At 47.8% G+C, this 24256-nt stretch overlaps 1 protein-coding gene across 1 annotated transcript in view; it reads right to left on the bottom strand.

The window, feature by feature from the left end:
* Positions 1-24256, bottom strand: part of POLN (DNA polymerase nu) — a 192851-nt gene that overhangs the window by 14713 nt on the left and 153882 nt on the right. Inside the window, exons 20-21 of the mRNA XM_060106912.1 lie at positions 9138-9220; positions 3768-3899 (exon numbers count right to left, since the gene is read on the bottom strand). Of these exons, the coding sequence (XP_059962895.1) occupies positions 3768-3899; positions 9138-9220 (215 nt within the window). The remainder of the gene's footprint in view (positions 1-3767; positions 3900-9137; positions 9221-24256) is intronic.

Below are 24256 nucleotides of genomic sequence, written 5' to 3'. Positions count from 1 at the left end.
TTATGTTGTTCAGTGATGGGGTTTGGTGTTTTCCTTTCTTTTTTTTTTTTAATTAATTTATTTATTTATGGCTGCGTTGGGTCTTCGTTTCTGCGCGAGGGCTCCCTCTAGTCACGGTGCGCGGGCCTCTCACTATCACGGCCTCTCTTGTTGCGGAGCACAGGCTCCAGATGCGCAGGCTCAGTAGTTGTGGCTCACGGGCCCAGCTGCTCTGCGGCACGTGGGATCTTCCCAGACCAGGGCTCGAACTCATGCCCCTTGCATTGACAGGCAGATTCTCAACCACTGCACCACCAGGGAAGCCCCTGGTGTTTTCCTTTCAAGAGTGTTAGGCAGGCCTAAGGTACTTGCAGATTGCCTGATCCTTTTGAGGCCCACTTTTAAGCTTTGTTAGGGTGGGTTTAGAGCAGTTTTAATCTAGGGCTAGTTTAGACCTACTGCTAAAGTGTTACCCTTCTGGGTGAACGTCTCAGATGTCCATTGAGCACCCTCCATTCCAATGGTCAGAACCCAAACATCTCCTGGCCCTGTGTGCACTCTGAGATTGTTCAGCCTGCTGCTCCCCAGAAGTGATTCTGCTTAGTCCTGTGGAGTTTCACTCTCTGCACACGTATCTTAGCGTTAAGGACAGACGGGGGACTCCTCTGAAGTTTCATGGAGACTTTTTCTCTATAACTTCCTCCTCTCTGATAGTCTACCTTGCAAGATCCAGTTGCCTTTGCCTCCCAAACCCAATCCTTGTCTCCTCAACTCAGCGAGGCCACTGTAATCTGCTTGGGCTCCCCTCCTGCACTATGGTCAGTGGCCCTAGATACAGGGTGTCAGAGGGCTCCCCTCCTTTGCTTCTGTTCTATCAGAGACCAGAGTAATACACTGCCTATGATCCAGTGTCTGGAACAGTTGCTTCATACATTTTGCCCAGTTTTCTAGTTGTTTATGGTGGGAGAAAAGTCTGAACTTCTTTGTGGCCCGAAGTAGAAGCCCCTGGTTCCATACATTTCAAATCTTGTTTCCAAGGCTTGCGGTGCTGGCGATTATAGCTCCTGTTCACACTGTGAGATGACCTCTGGCCCTGCACCTTCCTGTTACTGCACTCGGGAAGTGGGAAGGCATGGAAGGAATGCTCCCGGAAGCCATCCCTGTGCCAGGACGGCTAGCACCCCTCAACCATGCATGGAAAGAGCAACAAACCTCAGGAATACCCACACTGAGATCCGAACTAAATGAGTCACCAATTTGACTTCCCCTTAGGCCGGATTCAAAAAATAGCTGTGGCCACAGCAATGCTACATACCATGGAAAGGAGTACGGTGGAGGAGGGTGGAGGGGAAGAGACAGCGTCTTAGTCAATCGCAGTTAAAGTACCCTGCTTTTGCCAATTTTACAAAAGATGTGACCACGTGAACACACTGCAGGGCCTCTCCCGGGGCCTGGGAGGACGGGCCCACACAAGGAGGACCCTGAACTTACAGCTTCATCAACATTATGGTCAACCTGCCTGGCCCACCTGTCCACCCCCGGGCAGGTCAGTGAGCCTGCAGGGAGAGCGCAGGCTCACACCACCTCCTTCCCTCCTTGCCCTGCTGTCTACCTCTCACCAGTGGTCCCCCTCCATCCCACCTCCCGGGAGTTCCTGAGCTAACAGCTGCGTCACTTCTCGCAGGTGCTGGCTCTGATCAGCTCCCCTCCCGATCTCTTTTCCACAGTCTTGCTGGAACAATCTGCGAAAAATGAAACCCAGGTTCTTTTCGTGACCTATGTAGTGCTGTGCAGAGTCTGGGCGCACACCTGCCTCTTCCTGGCCCCCGCCCCTCCCTGCCGGCTCTCCCTGGCCTCTCACCTGGTCTTGCTCAGGTGTCACCTCTTTTTATGTCACTGAGGCTGACAGTCCCCAGGGCTGCCCTCTGCTGCTCTCTGCCTAGTGCCCCAGGATTCTTCCCCACTCAGGATCCCATCTTTCTGACACCGTCTGGATGTACTTGCTCACTTGTGGGTTACGTTTCCCTGGACTGTGTCTCCAGGAGAGCCAGGAGATCCTATCCCTGGTGCCAACACAGTGCCTGACATGGGTAGTCACCCAACAAATGCCTGTAGCATAATTTAATGACAGTTGAGCGTCTGCCCAGAAATGTAATTGCTGCGTCAAAGGACACGCATGCTTCACACTGGCAAGCGTAAAGCTCCATGGCCCTTAGAGAAAGTTAAGTGCAGGGCAGGGATGCAGAGCCGTGCAGCAGAGAGGCACTGGCTGGGCCAAGCTGCATGGGGGTGGGTCCCGGCCTGGCACCACCTGTTTTGTTAGCTGTGTGAACTCAGGAAGCTACTTGACCTCTCGGGGCTCATTTTCTTCACCTGTAAAGCAGGGTAACGATGCGACCCAAGCTTTTGAGTTGCAGTGAGGATGACATAGGCAGTTATGGGCAGCCGTGGACACCACGCCTGGCCACGCTGTGTGGCACGAGGGCCTGCGTCTGATTGTCCCTCCTCCTGCAGTGACCCTGGCTCCGTGCACTCAGCAGCGCTGGGTTCTATCACTGTTTTCACATTTCATAATTGATAGTATTTTATTTTTCCCAAGTGTGGGGCCCCAGCGAGGAGGCTGCAGGCGTCGACCCGGGCTGTGCAGCCTCCGTACGGTTCACCCCCAGGCCCAGGAGCCGAGGCCTGTGAGATGCTCACTGGGGGATAGAAACGGTTTCCCGGCTTTCTCGAGCCCCCAGGAGGCTGCAGGAGCTGAGCGCTGACCCGGCACAGGCTGCTGTCGGGATGTGCGGCCAGGCCCAGGGGAGCCTGTGGGGCCGCCCTGCACTCACGGGCTCCCGAGAGAAAGGTCATCATTGAGCCCCCGGGAGGATCCCGGGCGCTGCGGGATGTGCCAACCCTCCGTGATCCCACGTGTGCTGACTCTCCACTTCCCACGTGTGCTGACTCTCCGCTTCCCACGTGTGCTGACTCTCCGCTTGCTCTGTGGCGACCACTGCTCTCTGTTTTGCGTCTGTTTCCTGAGCTTCTGCTCCTACGTTGATTTCCTTCCTTCTTGTTTCTTTAATCTACTCTGCTGCTCTTTCCCAAATGTCTTGTGTTGAATACAGTCATTTATGTTCAGAAATTTTTCTTTCTTTTTAAAACACTCTTTTAAAGAATTCCTTCATCTCTAAGTGAAGGTCAGCTTGGCCATGTCTTACAGTTTTTCATTGAGATACTTATACTGTCATTTATTGCTAAAATGCGTGTCATTTGCTTGGGACTTCTTTTTAAAATCTTAAACCATTTAGGAGTGCAATGATTTTTCCAAATAGGCAGATGGATGGATGGCCACACATATTGATATAAACTACCTTTTTATTCCACTGTGGTCACAGAACATGTTCTATTTGATATTCCTTGAAATCTGTGAGCAAATTGTGGTGAAATTTTGTAGATATACCACATGCTTTTCCTAAGAACATAGTTCTCCATTTTTAGGTGCAGGATCTCTCTCTCTGTGTATCTATCCATCTATCATTTCTAACTCAAGCTTAGTATTGTTGCCTCAAGAAGAGCCTGGCTTTGGACCCTCCTTACGTGGAGCCTTTTGGTCCCATTTATCCAGCAGGGGCTGGATGCTCACCCAGTCCCCACCCACCCCGCCCCCATCAACCCACCACCCTCCCATCTGTTCACCCATCCACTGGAGGAGCAGGGCCTGGAAGACCACCTGGCTACTGTAGAGAGGGCGTGGGAGAGGGAGGGGGACCTGCCGATGGCTTTGGCAGTAGCTGGCTGACCTGTCTGGTGACATCGGGCAATGGTTGCTTGGGTGAAGTCCTTGATTTTCTTGTACTTCTGCAAAAAACTCTCCAAAAACTGGGCAGCTTCCTGAACAGGAACTCCAAGGCAAGCAGCAAGCCGCTCCTTCCCTGTGTGAGCAGAAGCATGATCAGAGGCCAGCCTCTCACCCAGCAGGTTCCAAGGACACGAGCCACCAAGCAGTGACCACCACATGTGGAAGTGAGCCCACAGGAGGGATCTTGGAAGACTCGGTGCGTCAAGGCCCAACTGGCACCACTGGTCTCTTCTGATTGGTCAGGATGGTGTTGGCTTTGGCTTTACAGACCAAGTGCTCAGTGCCGGCCAGTCTGGATGGGAGCCTGTTAAACATTTATTTATTTAACAATGTTGACTGAGGGCCTGGCAGGTGCTGCAGGTGAAGCCCTGGATGAAGGAGCTGTAGTCCCTGCTTGCAGCCTGTCCAGAAGGGAGCCTGTTTCTAGAACTGGGGGAGGCTGGAGAGGGGCAGCGAATAAAAGAGGAAGGGAAGTTTCCAGTGCCAAAATATGAGGAGCTCCCATCCTTGGAATGTTTTTTTGAGACAAAAACTTTTCGTCCAGAACAATATTTGGTTCCTAGAAGAGGCAGGTGTTCTGGACAAGCTTTTTATAGCAAGATCTCTGGTCAGGATGACACTCGAGTTCCAGGATGGCACCCCAAGTTCCAGGAAACACCCGAGTTCCAGGACAACACCCCGAGTTCCAGGACGACACCTCAAGTTCCAGGATGACACCCCGAGTTCCAGGATGGCACCTGAGTTCTAGGATGACACTCAAGCTCTAGGCCGGCACCCCGAGTTCCAGGATGGCACCCGAGTTCTAGGCCGGCACCCCGAGTTCCAGGTTGGAACCCCAAGTTCTAGATGACACCCAAGCTCTAGGCCAGCACCCCCAGTTCCAGGATGGCACCCCAAGTTCCAGGATGACACCCGAGTTCCCGGATGGCACCCCAAGTTCCAGGAAACACCCGAGTTCCAGGACAACACCCCGAGTTCCAGGATGACACCTCAAGTTCCAGGATGACACCCCGAGTTCCAGGATGACACCCGAGTTCTAGGATGACACCCTGAGTTCTAGGATGACACCCCGAGTTCTAGGACAACACCCAAGTTCCAGGATGACAGCCCGAGTTCCAGGACGACACCTGAGTTCTAGGCTGGCACCCCGAGTTCCAGGATGGCACCCGAGTTCTAGGCTGGCACCCTGAGTTCCAGGATGGCACCCGAGTTCTAGGATGACACCCAAGCTCTAGGCCGGCACCCCGAGTTCTAGGACAGCACCCCGAGTTCCAGGATGACACGCAAGTTGCAATCGACTCCAGATCCCAGGAAACAACTTGTTCGCTTTCTATCAGTGCAGATTTTCTTTTCATTATTTTTTGTGGTAAAATATATACAACACAAAGTATGCCATACTGTAAATTAATTTTGAGTGTTCCAGAATTTCATATAAATGGTGTAATAAATTACTTACTATAAATACTCCTTTGTATCTGGCTGTCTTCTTTCATTTGCCATAATGTTTTGAGGTTCATCCATGTTGACAGCTGTATCAATAGTTTGCTGCTTTTTTAAAAATTGAAGTGTAGTTGATTTATAATATTGTGTTAGTTTCAGGTGTACAGCAAAGTGATTCAGTTATACCTATCTTTTTTCTTGAGTATGGATCGGGTTACCCTCTTCATATGTTTAGTAATTTTGGATTGTATTCTGGCTATTGTATTATAAATGATATGTTGTAGACACTCTAGATTCTGTTATGTTTCTCTCAGCAGTGCTGATTTAGAAAAAAAAACAAAACTTCAAACTTTGTCCCCCTGCAGTCAGCAGTAGCTGAAAGCTCGCATCAGTCCCTTCAGCAGTAGCTGGGCTGTTTGAAGTCTGCCCTTATCACATACAGTCAGGGGTCAGCCAGAGATCTGGGCAGAGTTCAAGTCCAGAATTCGGGGTTCTCCTTTGACTCTCCTCTTTCTGAGATTTCTCCCTTCACTTTCCAGATTCACTGGCTGCCCTGACCTCTTTCCTCTGCTTTTTATTTTCCCCAATTAATTAATTAATTTTTATTTTTGGCTACTTTTGGTCTTCGTTGCTGCACGCAGTCTTTCTCTAGTTGTGGCGAGCGGGGGTTACTCTTTATTGTGGTGCGTGGGCTTCTCATTACACTGGCTTCTCTTGTTGCAGAGCATGGGCTCTAGGTGCGTGGGCTTCAGTAGTTGTGGCATGTGGGCTCAGTAATTGTGTCACACAGGCTTAGTTGCTCCGTGGTATGTGGGATCTTCCTGGACCAGGGCTTGAACCCATGTCCCCTGCATTGTCAGGTGGATTCTTAACCACTGTGCCACGAAGGAAGGCCCTGTCCTCTGCTTCTTGAAGCCAGTAAGACCCTGGATTTCTGTCAGAGTTTTAGCCACACACAACACGGACAGAGGCTTGCCTTCAGGTGAAGAGCTACAAAACGGGAAACTCACCCTGTGCTATTCCTTCCTTCCAAGTGTTAACCCACCTCCTATTTCTGTCTGCTTTTGGTCACTTTTCGGTACCTTTAGGTAGTTGTTTATTATACTTTAGCATACTTTCTAGTTGATATCTGTGGGAAGGTGGTCTGATCGGAGTGCCACGGCCACTGCCGGAAGTCACATTTCTCTTTTTGTGTCTATGGCTGAGAAGGAATTCCTTTCCCTTCCTCTGTAGAGCTGTTGGGATATCCCAGGGTCTCTGCACAGGAAGAAAGCCTGCTTCTGAGAGAAGCCCGTGATGTGGCAACTCTGAGAGAAGCAGAGATGGGCTGAGCCGGAGACTGAGGGTCCGGTCACTTCTCCAGGCCCTGGTCCTCATTCCCCATGCCCTTGCCGAGGGGTCTGTCACACTCTAAGGCCACCGTGCCCCTGCCTCCCAAGTAGGACAATGTTTGGCTCTGTGAGGGCTTCTGTTCCGTGCTTCGTATTCATGGGTCCCCACTTCCGACACAACTTCCCTTCACACTTTGATTCAACTGATCAGGTTCCTGCTGTTTCAGTTGTGAAAATGCAGGCCTATCTCCGTAGGTGCACCCCTGGGAGCACGGATCCCCTTGGCGGGAGCGCGAGGTACCCTACCTCATAGATCCCACGTGAACATACAGTTTGGCTTTCCCCACAGAGGGCTAATTGCCTCCCGTGTGTGTGTGTGTGTGTGTGCGTGTGTGTGTGTGTGTGTGTGTGTGTGTTGCAATTTTAAGTTTAGGAAGGAAATCTTCACTCCCTTTCCTCCATGTGCTCTTCGTCCCATGCTGAACTATAACAGCTTCTCACTCTTGTTCACAGCTCCAGGGCCTCGTGAGAGCCTGGCACTCGTGGGCCTCCAGGGATGCTGGCGCAGCCCTGACCGGCTCCTGCACATCCCTTAAACTCAGCCCGGCCTGGCGAGGGGCCTCCCCTGGGCTCAGCAGTCGTACTGGACGTCGCCGATCACTCTGTGCCGTCCCCGCAGGCCTGCTCATGTGTCTCATCGGACAAGCGCCGGCCCCTCGGAGCAGGAGGCCTGGAGCCCGGCAATCGGTGCGCACCGGCAACGGGACGTGGAGTGAAGTTAAGATGCGCAGCGAGGAGAGTCAAGGGTCAAGCTGACACTAAGAGTAGCAGGAGCTCAGGGAAGGATGGGGGAGCAGGGGTTTCTTCCCGGAGGAGGTGCCTGCTGCCAGCGGGCCTGGGGGGGCACAGTGCTGGGCAGGCGGCTGCGTCCAGTGGGCTGAGGGCAGCAGTGAGCCCAGGGCCTGCGCTCCGGGCCGAGGCCTGCAGGCGGGCAGGCACTCCCATTTCGGGGGGGACAGGTCTCTGGTGGCAGAGGCCTGGTGGCTCCCAAGCCCTGGGGAGAGGGGCTGAGGGAGGTGCGGGGACCAGGCTGCCCGCGGGCTGTGGGTACGTCTTCTCGCTTGTCCCGGTCCTGCTCTCCCTCTACGGTCTTTTGCCATCCTCACAATGACCACGACCCCAAAGCCAGGCTGGGGCCATGTGCCCCCAGCACCCAGAGCAGCTGCTTCCAGACCCCTTGTGTTTAGGTGAAATCACAGCATTGCAACCCACAGGAGCCAGGCAGTTGGAAGCTTCTCTTCTGAGTTTCCAAAGGGCCCCAGCAGCCCAGGACGCCCGGCCCTTCAGGAGACAAAGGCCCTGCTTCATGCACGAGGCAGACGCAGCCCAACAGGTGCACAGAAGCCCGGCTGTCAGGTGGCGACGGGAGCAGCAGACACGAGGCTCGGGGTGGGAACCCTGTCTCAGCGTTAGGGCTCAAAGCAGCGGCTAATGACTCATTGTTTATTTATAAAGTGGAGCTCTTTTCCTCTCCAGAAAATAACAAAGTGAATACTCCAGAAGGTGCCAGACCGACAGGAGCGAAGACTGACTCTGGGTGCACCGGGTAGCGGGGGCAGCGGGGGAGGCCCGCCGGCCAGAGACTGGAGCCGAAGTGCCCCTGCCCGAGTCCTGGCTGAGACCACAGCCCTGGCAGGTTTGAAGCGGGTTCCAGACTCATCATAAGCAGGTCGGTCACTCACGGTCCGGGAAGAGGCGCTTTGGAATCAGGTCATACAGCACCACAGTCACACTGGAGAAGCCCGAGGTGGCTCCTACCTACAGCTGACTACATGTTTGCACAGAGTTTTGCACTGGCAGCTCTTCCCTGAATGAACACAGGGTTTCTACGGCAGGGAGGGACCCTCTTCTCCGTGTCTTTACACAAGCCCCTCTCCTCAAAGTGGAACTGAACCAGGAGGGGCCTACACGGGCCTGGCCACCAGGCCACAGCCTCTCCTGACCCCCTCCCTCAACTCCCGAGGGGTGTTAGGCCCACTGATGCAGCAAGACCGAGAGGGAGAAACAATTTAAAAAGCTCAGAGAGCCCACGGTCAGGAAGGGAGAGGAGAGGGTGGGAGAGGGGAGGGGAGCAGGTTGCTCTGTCTTGGGTCCTGGGGCTGGAAAAGGGGAGGGCAATAGGGTGACGACAGAGGGCTCCTGGAGCATCTCAAAGCACAGAAGTGGCCCCCAGCAGGTGGTGTGATGTGGGGTTGGGGGAGGCTTTGGTCAGCCCTCACTTCTGCACGTCTACTCTCCGTGCAAAGGTTGCTGGGAGCCCTGAGGGTTAAGGGCGTGAGTGGTCTGACTGGTGTCTGGTGCATCACAAATAACATCAACATGTGTGTAAATAGCAGCACACAGGGATGCACAAAATGAGCTCCATGGGCTGAGAGTGATTTCTGTAAGTCACAGCCACATTTCAACGCAGGTGCACAGCTAGAGCCACCTCCATCTGGCCTACAGGTGACACCAAGGCCTTAGGCCCACCCACAGCCTACCTGCTCCATAGACCACCGAGTACACCACCTTCTTGGTCTGCTCCCTGTCTGCGTGCGTCACACGTTCTGGGGAAATGTCCTTCCTATGTGGAAAGATGACATGTTGTCAGGCACATTGGCACCTGTCTGCAGAGGTCCTCAAGGGTCCAAACCACATGCATCCCCTCACACCCCAAGAACCACTTCAAGGTCAGGCCTGTAGTATGGTAGGGGAGACATCTGTGTCAGCCTGGCCCCTCCGAACAGATGCCAGCCAGGTTCTGGGGTATCCACACCAAAACCAAAAAGTGGCTCCACCACCGGAGTGCCAGGCAGACAGGAGGAGGCCTGGGGCCTGGGGCCTGCCTGTGGGTGCTGCAGTAGGGGCTGACTTCTGGACCTTCTGCAGGATTGGATAAGCAGCCTGTGCCTTGCCTCCTACAGAAGGAAAGGCCCTGTCCTGGCGTTCAGACAGAATAAGAACCAACTCCACACCCAACAGCGTGCAATCATGCCACTCTCCAAAGATTAAAGCTGAGCCTGAGAAGCACAGGGGCCAGTGGGCACCCAGGGCCCCTCCTCCTTGCTAGGCCATCCTCGCCTAGCCATGCGCACACCCCAAGTCTCCCTGATGGAGTGAGCACATCAGATTAGCAGATACAGAGAGAGAGAAAAGGAAGAAAAGGGAGCCAGAAAAAGGAGCCTGTCCAACCACTGTGGGCAGCTCTGTGTTGGGCCCTCCTGCAGTGCTGGCCTTCACGCATGGCCACGGGGTGAAGCTTAGGATCTGTTCAGGGATTTGGAGTGTATGGGCTGCCCTGGGCCTGCATGTGGCTTCTAGATTTCCCGGTATGCACAGGGCTTTGAATGCCCTATTTCCCAAAGACCCTCTCTCCCCAGCTTTTCCTCCCAAGCTTTCAGGCTCTGTTATCTGAGGTCTTCTGTGGTTGACCTTAGGATGTTTTCCAGCAACACGGCCACTTTTCTGACTGGAGACAGTTCCGAGATGGGGAAACAATGCCCGTGTCAGTCCTTTGGGCAGCCCCCGACGAATTAGGACAGACAAACACTATTCTTTGCGAATAAGGTCTGTGCCTGGAAGCAGGGACAGGGTCCCACTCTGGGCAGGAGGCTGCTGAGTCGTGGGAGTGGTGTGGGCCGAATGAAAACACCACAGAGCCCTCCTAACTGTTTTCAGTTGCTTTCTTCTTGATTCAGAACTTGTTTGGTTGCTGTAAACTGCTGACTGTTTTTCAGTGTTCTGACAAAGTTGGTTCTAACAGTTTTTGCTTGATTTTTGGATGTCTCTGTTGGTGGACAGGTCCTCAGAGCTGCCTGCTTCACCATTTTCATCGATGTCCTAGAGTTCATTCATTTTACCACCTGATTTTAAAGTACTGATGCATTTCTTTTTGTCCTTTTCCTTCTGTGTTCAGCTATTTTGCCTACTTTTTAAAATCCCACTCTTGAACTTGGTGTTGTTAACAGCTGTATTTAGATAAGAAGCAAAACACCAAAATGCACCCAAGCCCAGAACAAATGTGTGTCAACCCCTACGCCACCAGCCACCCTTGGTCCTCACTGAACTCCCTTTATTTTGGAAATCCCACAGGCGCTCCAAACCTGCTCAGGAAAGACATTGCTGAAAAGCTTACCTAAGACTAGCTTCCCCGTTACCTGCTCAGGGCCACCTGCAGATGAGGGCTTGGCCCAAACAAATGGGTCTGGCGACACTGCAGGGAGGGGACAAGGGAGGCATTTTGGAGCAGATGCCCCTCAACCAAACCATACTAGGGACCCCCTTAGCTCTGTCCAGGGCTGGAAAGTTGTCTGAGGGAGCAGCATTAACTCTCCTGGGACTTGCTTCTTCCCAGAACAAAAGTGTGACAGAATGAATAGATGCTAGGGACATATATTGGACATCATGTTCCAATAACAGAGAACATGCTTTCTCCTTGAGCACGTGGGGCACACGCACAATAACACATCATGGACCAGGGCACACAAAAAACCTCAAAAGGCCGCACATAGTAGGAATATTAAAATAACACTCTGATCACAGTCTAAGAAAACTAGAAATTAAAGACAAAAACAAAATCCCCAAAGCCCATCTAGCTAGAAATAAATCAGAAAATACTTCTATCAGTCAACTTTTGATTGAAGAGAAATATAAACAGAAATCACATAGTTTCTAATGAAAACACCCTATGTCAGAAACAATGGATTACATTAAAACAGTGAGGAAATTTCATAACCCTAAATGCCTATATTAATAAAAATGAAAGAATAAAAGTATATGAATGAAATAAACACAAGGGGAAAAAACAAGAAAATCAAAAGAATACACAAGGAGTGAAATAATAAAGCTAGAAAAAAGATGGGAGCAGAAATTAATGAGGAAAAGAAATTAAGTAGAGAACAGCAAAACAGATCATTAGTAAATAAAAATCCTGGTTCTTATAGAAAATAAATAAACCGTTAGCTAGTTTAATCAAAAGGGCAAACACAAATATACAAAATAAGAAACAACGGGGGAAAGTAGCAGCAGATATGTAGGAAGTTAAAAAAAAACCTTAAAAATTATTTTGCACAATGCTATGCAAGTACATTTTAAAACCCAGGTGAAACGGGCAATTTCTTAAGAAAACACAGTTAAAAAAACTGACTCTGGTAGAGATGAAAGTTAAACAGACCAATGTTTATAGAAGAAATAGAGAAAATTATTAAGGAACTATCCCACAAAATCACCAGGCTCAGATGGTTTCAAAGGAGAATTCTATCAAACCTTTAGAGACCAGAGAGTCCCCGTGCTGTACAAATTGTTTCAGAGTGTAGAAAATGGACAAAAACTTCCAAATTAATTTTATTAAGAAAGTATAACAGTTATACCAAAACATGATAAAGATAGCACAAAAAAGGAAAATTATAGACTTATACTACCTATGAATATTGACTTTCTTTAAAAATCTTAAAATTTATTCAAAATATAAAATTTATGAATATTGATTGATGTACTAATCTTAAATAGAATATTTGCAAACAGAGTCCAACTCCACATTAAGAAAATAGCACCTCACAGCCAAGCAGAGTTTATACCAGGAAAGCAAGGCTGGTTCAGTGTTAGGAAGTCCATTAATATAATTCACCACATGAATACGACTAAGGAGAAAACTACATGATCATCTACATTGTTGCTGAAAAAAACCCCGTGACAAAATCCAACTCCAATCCAATCCAATCCTACTCCTAGTAAAAATTCTTGAGAAGGGCTTCCCTGGTGGCGCAGTGGTTGAGAGTCCGCCTGCCGATGCAGGGGACACGGGTTCGTGCCCCGGTCCGGGAAGATCCCACATGCCGCGGAGCGGCTGGGCCCGTGAGCCATGGCCGCTGAGCCTGCACGTCCGGAGCCTGTGCTCCACAATGGGAGGGGCCACAACAATGAGAGGCCAGCGTACCGCAAAAAAAAAAAAAAAAAAAAAAAAAAAAAAAAAAAACTCTTGAGAAAACAGGAATAGCTGGATACTTCCTTAAACTTACAAAGCAATACACCTCACTCCTAAAGCTAGCTTCTTATCATGAGGAAGCTCCATGGCAAGGATGCCCACTACCTCCACTATTTAACATTGTTCTGAAAGTATAGTTGATCCTCAAAGAACACAGGTTTCAACTCTGTGGGTCCACTTATATGTATATTTTTTCAATAAATAGATTGAAAATTTTTTTGGAGATTTGCAACAATTTGAAAAAACTCAGAGATGAACTTTGTAGCCTGAATATTGAAAAATATTAAGAAAAGTTTAGGTGTGTCATGAATGCATAAAATACATGTAGATAATAATTTAGTTTATCATTTACTACCATAAAATGGACACAACTCTATTATAAAATGTTAAAATTTATCAAAACTTAAGCACACAAACACAGACGTACACGGTGCCATTGACAGACAAACGTGAAGCTGCAGTATGAAATCATCCCTGTATGAATGAACTGCAGTGCACCCTGTGCTGCCATTAACGATTTCCTAGTCTCCTCCTGTTGCTACTGTGTTGCTACTACTCAAGTGTTTCAAGTGTCCACTTAAAATGCCCCATGACGCTGGTCATTTCCATGTGAGGAGTTTGTCTCTCCAGTAAATCAGGAATTGCAGTAAGAAGTGATCTCTCATGGTCCTCACACATTTTTCATCATGTTTAGTGCAATATCGTAAACCTTCAATAACACCATGGAGCCCATACGAAGTGCCATTAGTGCTGCTGGAAGTGCTCCCAAGAAGCTGAGAAAAGTCGTGACGTTATGAGAAAACGTTGAATTGCATGATATGTAGAGTAGATAGAGGTCTGCAGCTGTGGTTGCCGCCATTTCAAGATAAATGAATTCAGCGTAAGGACCATTGTAAGAAAAGAAAAGGAAATTCGTGAAGCAGTTGCTGCAGCTATGCCAGCAGGCACAAAAACCTCGGACTTTTTGCAAAATACCTCTTTATCTTGTATTGAAAATGCACCTTTTATGTGGGTGCAGGATTGCTATAGACTCTAATATGATTCGAGAAAAAGTGAAGTCATTACATGACAACTTAAAGCAAAAGGAAGGTGAAGGATCTAAAGCTAGAGAATTTAATGCCAGCAAAGGATGGTTTAATAATTTTAGTAAAAGGATTGGCTTTAAACATATAAAGACAATAGGAGAAGCAGCTTCTGCTGACCAAGGGGCAGCAGACGAGGTCCTAGACGCTGCTAAGAAAATCACTGGGGGAAAAGGATATCTGCCTGAACAGGTTTGTAATGCAGACGAAAGTGCCTTATTCTGGAACGAAGTGCCACAAAGGGCACTCACCAGTAAGGAAGAAGTGAACAGCAGGATTTAAGGCAGGAAGGGAAGGGCTGACTCCTGTTTTGTACCAGTGCAGTCAGGTTTATGGTCAGGACTGCCCTCCACCTATCAAGCTGCTGACCCCCGAGCCTTAAAGGAAGATGAACAGCAGCTGTCAGTCTTTTGGTTGGACAAAAAGAAGGCCTGGACAATGAGAGCCCTTTTTCTGGATTGGTTCCATCAATGCTTTGTCCCTGAAGTTAGGAAGTATCTTGCCAAGAAGGGACTGCCTTTAAAGTTCTTTTGATACTGGGCAATGCCCTCCTGGCCACCCAGAACTCCATGGGTGCAACCCCAAAAGTGTCAAAGTGGTCTACTTGCCCCCGGACACAACAACGTCTCTATTTAGCTTCTAGATCAGGGGCCATAAGGACCTTTGAGGCTCATTATACACGGTGTTCTATAAAAAGGATTGTCAATGCTATGGAAGGGAACCTTGATAGAGACAACATCATGACAGCCTGGAAGGGCTACACCATTGAAGATGCCATCATTGTTACAGAAAAGCTGTGAAAGCCATCAAGCCCCAAACAATAAAATCCTGCTGGAAAAAACTGTGACTAGGTGTTGTGTATGACTTCACAGGATTTATGATGGAGCCCATCAAGGAAATCATGAAAGAAATTGTGAGCCGGGCAAAAAAAGGTGGTGGGGTGAAGGGTTTCAAGATATGGATCTTGGAGAAATTCAAGAGCTGACAGACACCACACCAGAGAAGTGAACAGAAGATAACTCCATGAAGATGAGAGCTTCCCCACCAGCGCCAGCCAAAGAGGAGGACATAGAAGAAGCAGCGCCGGGAACAAACTGACATTAGATGACCTGGCAGAAGGGCTCTGATATTCCAGACTGCTTTTGACTTCTTTCGTGATGTGAACCCCTCTATGAAACTGAAGCAAATGCTGGAAGAAGGATTGGTGCCATATAGAAATATCTTTAGAGAAATGAAAAAGCAGGAAAGTCAGGCAGAGATTACGATGTATCTCCATGATGTTACACTGGGTGTACCTGCCTCTCCTGCCTCTCGCCACCCCCCCCGCCTCTGCCACCCTAGACAGCAAGATAACCCTCCCCACCCCCCGCCCATCACTCAGCGTGAGGACGATGAGGACGAAGACCTTGTGATGATCCACCTCCACTCACTGAACAGTGAATCATTGTCATCCACACAGTTAATCAACGTATCTGTTGTGTGTGTGTGTCTTCGTGCTCATTACATCTCCCCATTATTCTTTTAGTATCTGTAAAGATTATGCTGATGTACTATTTTTTGGCCACGCTGCACAGCTTGCGGGATCCTAGTTCCCCGACCGGGGATCAAACCCACACCCCCTGCAGTGGAAGCACAGAGTCCCAACCACTGGACCGCCAGGGAAGTCCCCTGATGTACCCTTTTTTACTCCTGATATTAGTAATTTGTGGGTTTTCTCTCTTTTTCTTGATCGGTCTCTCCAGGGGTTTATCAATTTTATTCATCTTTTCGAAAATCCTGCTTCTGTGGGAAAATCCTTGATTTTCTCAACTATTTTTCTGTTTCTATTAAGTTGGTTTCCACTCCTCCCAGCTTCCTTCTACTTACTTAGGATTTAAATTACTCTTATTTTTCTAGCTTCTTAAGGTGGAAGCTTAGAAGCTTTGATAATTTATTTAGACTTTTCTTATTTTCTATTATAAACATGTAATGTCATAAATTTCTAAGTGATTCTATAGCTGTCTCCCAAATTTTTTGACATGTGTTTTCATTTTCATTTAGCTGAAAATATTTTCTAATTTCCCTTCTGACTTTTTGCTTTGACCTATGGGTTATTTAGAAATGTCATCTTGGACTTCCCTGGTGGCGCAGTGGTTGAGAGTCCGCCTGCCGATGCAGGGGACGCGGGTTCGTGCCCCAGTCCGGGAAGATCCCACATGCCGCAGAGCGGCTAGGCCCGTGAGCCATGGCCGCTGAGCCTGTGCATCCGGAGCCTGTGCTCTGCAACGGGAGAGGCCACAACAGTGAGAGGCCTGCGTACCGCAAAAAAAAAAGAAAAAGAACAAAAAGAAATGTCATCTTTATTTCCAAATATTTGGGGATTTTCTGTACATATTTTTCTTCTTGATTCCATATTTAATTTCACTGTATTAGAGAACATAGTCTCTATGATTTCAGTCCTTTTAAATTTATTGACACTCATCTTATGGCCAAGCATGCGGTCTATCTTGATGAATGCTTTATTGTGCATGTAAAATGCAGTATATTCTGCAATTGTTGATAATGTTATTCAGGTCTTCCATATACTTTCTGACCTTCCTTGTACTTGTTATTATTAAGAAAGTAGTGTTGAAATCTCCAACTGGCCTTGTGGATTTGTGCATTTTTCACTTCAGCTCTATCAGGTTTGCTTCATGTATTCTGAATCTGTCCTATTAGATGCACCCTATATAGAAGTGTTATGTTTTCTTGATGAATTGGCCCTTTTATGAAGTGTCCCTCTCTGTCCCTAGTAATAGTCCTTGTCCTGAAATCTAATTGTCTGGTACTAAAACAGCCATTCAAATGTTTATCTGATTAGTCTTGATATCCTGGTTTTTAGTCTATGTTCTCACCCACTGAACTGCACACTGTGTCTCCCGTTACCAGTTCCAGGTTTAGGGAGAGTTTGGGGGCCTTTGTGAAGTACACGTTTCTCTGGCTCCTTATATTGTCCTCAGACACAATGACAGGGAATGAAGCCACCTGTATTCTCGTGGGACTGCATACAAGGAGAAAAGTATAAACTTTTCATTAATTCCATTTACCTGCTGCAGTGGCCACTAATAAGTAGATACAGAGCAGATATTCCATAAACCTGGAGCTTGAAAGAATCGTTGAGAGGTTGGCATATGTATTAGTTTCCTGTGGCTGCTGTAATGAATTGCCACAAATTTGGTGGCTTAAAACAAGGGATATTTATTCCCTCACAGTTCTGGGGGTCAGAAGTCTGAAATCAGTACCGCTGGGCCAAAATCAAGGAGTCGGCAGGGTCCTGCTCCTGCTGGATGCTCTAGGGGAAGAATCTATTCCTTGCTTCTTCCAGCCTTTGGTCACATCCCTCCAGACTCCCTCCTGTGGTCGCGGGGCCTCCTCTTCTCTGTGTCAAGTCCCTCTCATCCAGCTCTTATAAGGGCTCTGTGACAGCATTTAGAGCCCACCCCGATAACCAGGATAATCTTCTCATATCAGGATCATTAACTTAATCACGCTGCAAAGATCTTTTTCCATATAAGGCATCCTTCATAGGTTCCAGGGTTTCGGATGCAGATATATTTTGGGGGCCATTATTCAGATTACCACAGCATATGAACCTTAAAATACTTAAAATGCTTACACAGTGAGATCCAGGTTTTGAAAACAAAAAACAAAGGAATAAGAATCAAAAGCACAGAAGTGTGTGTACAAGAGAGACAGAGGCCGAGACTAAGAATGGACAGGAATGGAATCTGGCAAAGGAAGACAAAGCTGAGTGGAGACAGTGACTTAGATGTGGGGTGAGGAACGAAGTGCCCCCCATACATGGCCATGGCCTATGAACGACAGCTGGATGCAGTCACAGTGGGTGGTCCAGAGGCCAGGGTGTGTGAGAGGTCAGAGGTTCCCCAATTCAATGAGGCCAAGCCTGGATTCCAGTTCATTAGTGAGAAATAGAAAAATGAAATGAGATCTGTACAAAAGTTATGTAAGTAAAATTCTATCTAAATCTTTGTCAAACCTATGCTTGACCTTGCAGCTATGCCAGAGGCCGCCCCTGGGCAGCTGAGAAGCAGGGGAGACACTGCAGTCAGGCCTGCGAGTGCCAGGCAGAGACGGGGCAGGGAGTACAGAGGGGCCGGCTTTGCACCCGCGAGCACAAGAAGCTCACAAGTGGCCCCTCAGGGGCCAGGGCAGGTAAGTCAGAATCCCACAGGGAAAAGGAGGCCAAAGCACCTCACTGCCTGCATCATGGCTGCTAAGACAGGCCTCCAGTGTGCACCCCACAGCGTGGCCAGCAGAGGTGGTCAACAGCCCAGGCGCAGAGGGAGAGCAGACCAGCTTGGAAGGAATGGGCTCCCAGGTGTCCCCTTCTAAGGTCCCACCTGGTTGTCTCCTGGGAGCAGTGGCCCGAGATGTGTGCCAGGGCAGCGGCAGCTGCAGGTGGCCCCCAAGCCTACGGAAGAGCCCGATTGCTTCAGTACCACCGAGGGAGTGTCCCCGCTCCCCCAGCTCCCTGCCACCGCCCCCCAGCCAGGCTCTTTGGTCAGGGTCGACCCAGCACAGACATGGCCCCCCTCCTCCACCCAGAGGTCGCAGACATGGGAGAGCTCAGGGACACGGGCTCCTTATGGCTTTTGTTTCCTTGGTGAAAGGGGATTATCCCAAAGCTAGAAAGGGCCGGGCAAACACTGTCAAGAGAGAACGTGCAGCCCTCACAATCGCAGGCAGCCACTCTCTGTGAATTCTGTCCCTGGGGTGAGAGCAGCACCCAGTTCCTGTGCTGGCAACTGGAGGAAACAGGAGTAACAAGAAATCGGGACAGGCTGGTTTCCAGAGGCAGACTTGCTGTTAGGGTTGCGATTGTGAACTGGGCGGCGATGCAGTGGACAGAAAGGAGCCGGAAGACCCTGTTGTGGGCTTGCCTTTGACTCTGCCAAGCCGCTTTCCTACAGGCGGCCACCCTGCCTTCCTGAAACAACTCCCCTGACCAGCCATAGAGAGAAGGGTGGGCCTGTTCCATGTTCTGGGCCTGAGGACCAGCTTAAACCACAGGAATCATCCATCCTTTGGAGGTTTGAAAGCACTGTTTGGCCTGGATGCTTTTTTCTTTTGATGTTTGTGGAACTTCAGTTCTTCCTTCTTTTTCTGTTTTCTCTGAAAAGGTTATTGGTCTTTTGGGCTTTCTGCCGTTTCTCGGATCCTTGTAGGTAATTTATATTTTCCTAGAAAATCATTTATATCATTAAAACTTACACATTATTTAGCAGAGAGTTGTACATGGTAACCTCTCTTTTTGCAAGAGATAGAACTTGGAAAAGACTTGTTAAGAAGAAAAACTTCTGGCAAATGAAGAAAAAAAAAAACCCCACACAATATTATAATGGAACACTGCCTTCAGAAATCAGAAAGAAAACCATCTCCAACATAGATTTCTATCCCCAGCCAAATTATCAACCAAATGTGAGACATTTTCAGACAGGTAAGTTCTCTAAAAATTAACCTTCCATGTACCATTTCTGAGGGAGCCAAATAAGGATATGCTCCACCAAGACAATGGAGTAACCCAAGAAAGGGAGTCCAGTACAGAAGAGGAGCAGAGGGGCCCTGGAGGATGGTGAAGAGCAGCACAGGCTAACGGTACACGCCAGGCCTAGAGGGCAATCAGTCCAGATGGAACAGGGCAGAGGCTTCAGAAAGAACTTCTTCAGGAAACTGAATTTGATAAACACCTAATGGGTGGGAAAGTTTGCCATACAAAGCTCCTCAGAGAAAACTTCAGAAGGAGTATTCCATAATAAAATAAACAACTTCAGGAGTTGCTATAAGAGATCTGGGAAGTAAGGGGAATACAATATTTTGGCAGATTCATTGTTGGCTTTTCTTTTTCTCAAAAAAGCTCAGATCAAATGAAACAGAGAAATCTGTAACTGCAAGACAGAAATTCTAGACAATGTTAACATAGGAGTGGAGTGGAAAGGGGATATTAAAGGGACATAAGGACATGCTAAATTATGTGTTTTATTAGAAAGAAGATGTAAATATTGATCATTTTAAATAATCAAAAGACGAACAAAAGAACGTGAGTATTTACCCTAGCACCTAAGACAGTGATTGGAACACAGAAAATATTCAATAAATATTTAGTGAGTGAATGAGCTAAGAAATGAATAGGTATGATTCTTAAGGGCAAAAAGCATAAGAACAAGTTTTAAATATATAACTTTTAAACAATCTGGAGAGTTGTCTACTTTTGGTAGTGGCAGACTAGCATGTTGTAGATGAATTTCCATGTAGAGCAATTATAATTGCTGGAGAAAATATTAAAAAGCATCTGTTTGAAGGCATGAAAGAACAGTAAGAAAAAAGCCCAAGGCAGTAAGAACTTGAAAGGCTATGGCTTCAGAGAAAGGAACATGTAGAAATGTAAGCCTGATGTTTGGGGCCACACTCTCCCTTGAGGAATTTGCTGATTTTGAAGTGATAGTTGAAAGGCTGATTTTAGCTTCCTGAAGTCTATGGGACTAGAGAACAACTTGAGGTTCAGGGCTTATCAAAAAAAAGGATTCAGGACTTCCCTGGTGGTCCAGTGGTAAAGAATCCATCTTACAATGCAGGGGATGAGGGTTTGATCCCTGGTCAGGGAACTAAGATCCCACAGGCCTTGGGACAACTAAGCCCACATGCTTCAACTACTGAGCTCGTGCGTCTCAACTAGAGAGCCTACATGTTGCAACTACAGAAAAGAAAACCCGCATGCCACAACTAGAGAGAAGCCCGTGCACCGCAATGAAGATCCCGTGTGCCACAGTGAAGACCTGACGCAGCCAAAAATAAAAATTAAAAATAAATAAATAAACAAATCTTTTAAAAAAAGAAAAAGGATCCTTGGTACTCTAGGGGAAAATGTGATCTTGAAATTTACTAGCTTTCATAAAGACTGAAGCTCATCTTCCCAATGGATCAATCCATGATTGGACTAAGGCAATCTGCCCTCAGTCTGACTGTCTGCCAGAAGCAAGACTATACCATCTTTTGAGGAAGATAACACTATTCATAGCTGTAACCTCTCATTTTCATTCACACTATTTGATCCAAAATCACCTGGCATCCCAGGAAACAAGATCAAATGACTAAAAACCAAGAGAGAAACAATAGAAACAGATCTATGGGAGACATAGATATTGCAGTTATCAGTTATAGACATTAGGGTGGCTGTGATTAACATGTTTCAGAGATTAGATGATGAGCTGAGAATTTAAGTAAAGAATTGAAAACTACACAAAGTAATTAAATGGCAGGTTGTACAACTGAAAAATACAGTAAATAAAATTAAGAGCTCAAAAGTTTACTCAAATAGGGTTTAACTTTAACAGCCTATTGGTCATGCCTGTAGAAAAGGCTATTGGGTGGAAGGTAGACAAAGTAATAGAAGATTAGATAAAATGTCCAGCCTGAGGCATGTGGAGAAAAAAGATGGAGAATACAGAAAAGAGAATAAGAGACACACAGAATATGGTGAAAAGTTCTAATGTAGGTGTAACCTCAGTTCCAGAAGCAGAGGAGACAGGAGAGAGAAGCAGTACTTAAAGAGATAATGACCAAGAAGCTTCCAAAGATGATGAAAGACATAAAACCACAGATAAAGGGAACGGTACAAACCACAAGCAAGACAGATCCAAAGAAAACCACATCTAAGCATAATATAAGACTGCTGAGAAGACTTCCGGGGAAGATGGCGGAAGAGTAAGACGCAGAGATCACCTTCCTCCCCACAGATACACCAGAAATACAGCTACACATGGAACAACTCCTACAGAACACCTACTGAACACTGACAGAAGACCTCAGACCTCCCAAAAGTCAAGAAACTCCCCACGTACCTGGGTAGGGCAGGGCGGAGAGGTTCCCGCACAGAGGATCGGTGCCGACCGGCATTCACCAGGCCGAGAGGCTTGTCTGCTCACCTGCCGGGGCGGGTGGGGCTGGGAGCTGAGGCTCCGGCTTCGGTCAGAGCGCAGGGAGAGGACTGGGGCTGGTGGCGAGAACTCAGCCTGAAGGGGGCTAATGCGCCACAGCTAGCTGGGAGGGAGTCCGGGAAAACTCTGGAGCTGCCAAAGAGGCAAGAGACATTTTCTTCCCTCTTTGTTTCCTGGTGTGCGAGGAGAGGGGATTAAGAGCGCTGCTTAAAGGAGCTCCACAGATGGGCGCGAGCCGCGGCTGAAAGCGTGGAGCCCAGAGACGGGCGTGGGACGCTGGGGCTGCTGCTGCCGCCGCCAAGAGGCCTGTGTGCGAGCGCAGGTCACTGTCCACGCCCCCCTTCCGGGGAGCCTGTGCAGCCCGTCACTGCCGGGGTCCCGGGATGCAGGGATGGCTTCCCTGGGAGAACGCACGGCGCACCGCGGGCTGGTGCAACGTCACGCCAGCCTCTGCTGCTGCAGGCTCGCCCCGCACTCTGTGCCCCTCCCTCCCCCCCGGCCTGAGTGAGCCAGAGTCCCCGAAGCGGCTGCTCCTTTAACCCTGTCCTGTCTGAGCGAAGAACAGACGCCCTCCAGAGACCTACACGGAGAGGTGGGGCCAAATCCAAAGCTGAGAACAAAGAAGAGAAAGGGAAATCTCTCCCAGCAGCCTCAGAAGCAGCAGATTAAAGCTCCACAATCAACTTGATGTACCCTGCATCTGTGGAATACATGAATAGACAACATATCATCCCAAATTGAGGAGCCAGGAGTCAGTGCTGTGCCTCTGAGGTGGGAGAGCCAACTTCAGGACACTGGTCCACAAGAGACCTCCCAGCTCCACATAATATCAAACGGCGAAAATCTTCCAGAGATCTCCATCTCAACACCAGCACCCAGCTTCACTCAACGACCAGCAAGCTACAGTGCTGGACACCCTATGCCAAACGACTAGCAAGACAGGAACACAACGCCACCCATTAGCAGAGAGGCTGCCTAAAATCATAAAAAGTCCACAGACACCCCAAAACACACCACCAGACGTGGACCTGCCCACCAGAAAGACAAGATCCAGCCTCATCCACCAGAACACAGGCACTAGTCCCCTCCACCAGGAAGCCTACACAACCCACTGAACCAACCTTAGCCACTGGGGACAGACACCAAAAACAACGGGAACTATGAACCTGCAGCCTGCAAAAAGGAGACCCCAAACACAGTAAGATAAGCAAAATGAGAAGACAGAAAAACACACAGCCGGAGAAGGAGCAAGATAAAAACCCACCAGACCTAACAAATGAAGAGGAAATAGGCAGTCTACCTGAAAAAGAATTCAGAATAATGATGGTAAAGATGATCCAAGATTCTATTTCCCAGATCCAAAATCTTGGAAATAGAATAGACAAAATGCAAGAAACAGTTAACAAGGACCTAGAAGAACTAAAGATGAATCAAGCAATGATTAAAAACACAATAAGTGAAATGAAAAATACTCTAGATGCGATCAATAGCAGAATAACTGAGGCAGAAGAATGGATAAGTGACGTGGAAGATAAAATAGTGGAAATAACTACTGCAGAGCAGAAGAAAGAAAAAAGAATGAAAAGAACTGAGGACAGTCTCAGAGACCTCTGGGACAACATTAAACACACCAACATTCGAATTATAGGGGTTCCAGAAGAAGAAGAGAAAAAGAAAGGGACTGAGAAAATATTTGAAGAGATTATAGTTGAAAACTTCCCTAATATGGGAAAGGAAATGGTCAGTCAAGTCCAGGAGGCACAGAGAGTCCCATACAGGATAAATCCAAGGAGAAATACGCCAAGACACATATTAATCAAACTGTCAAAAATTAAATACAAAGAAAACATATTAAAAGCAGCAAGGGAAAACAACAAATAATACACAAGGGAATCCCCATAAGGTTAACAGCTGACCTTTCAGCAGAAATTCTGCAAGCCAGAAGGCACTGGCAGGACATATTTAAAGTGATGAAGGAGAAAAACCTGCAACCAAGATTACTCTACCCAGCAAGGATCTCATTCAGATTTGATGGAGAAATTAAAACCTTTCCAGACAAGCAAAGGCTGAGAGAGTTCAGCACCACCAAACCAGCTTTACAACAAATGCTAAAGGAACTTCTCTAGGCAAGAAACACAACAGAAGGAAAATGCCTACAATAACGAACCCAAAACAATTAAGAAAATGGGAATAGGAACATACATATCGATAATTACCTTAAATGTAAATGGACTAAATGCTCCCACCAAAAGACACAGATTGGCTGAATGGATACAAAAACAAGACCCATATATAAGCTGTCTACAAGAAACCCACTTCAGACCTAGAGACACATACAGACTGAAAGTAAGGGGATGGAAAAAGATATTCCATGCAAATGGAAATGAAAAGAAAGCTGGAGTAGCATTTCTTATATCAGACAAAATAGACTTTAAAATAAAGACTATTAGAAGAGACAAAGAAGGACACTACATAATGATAAAGGGATCGATCCAAGAAGAAGATATAACAACTGTAAATATTTATACACCCAACATAGGAGCACCTCAATACATAAGGCAAATACTAACAGCCATAAAAGG

The sequence above is a fragment of the Mesoplodon densirostris genome, chromosome 1 (genome assembly GCF_025265405.1).
Source record: "Mesoplodon densirostris isolate mMesDen1 chromosome 1, mMesDen1 primary haplotype, whole genome shotgun sequence".
NCBI lineage: Eukaryota > Metazoa > Chordata > Mammalia > Artiodactyla > Ziphiidae > Mesoplodon > Mesoplodon densirostris.
The sequence above is the reverse complement of the archived record's forward strand: the minus strand, read 5'-3'. Positions and strand labels throughout refer to the sequence as shown.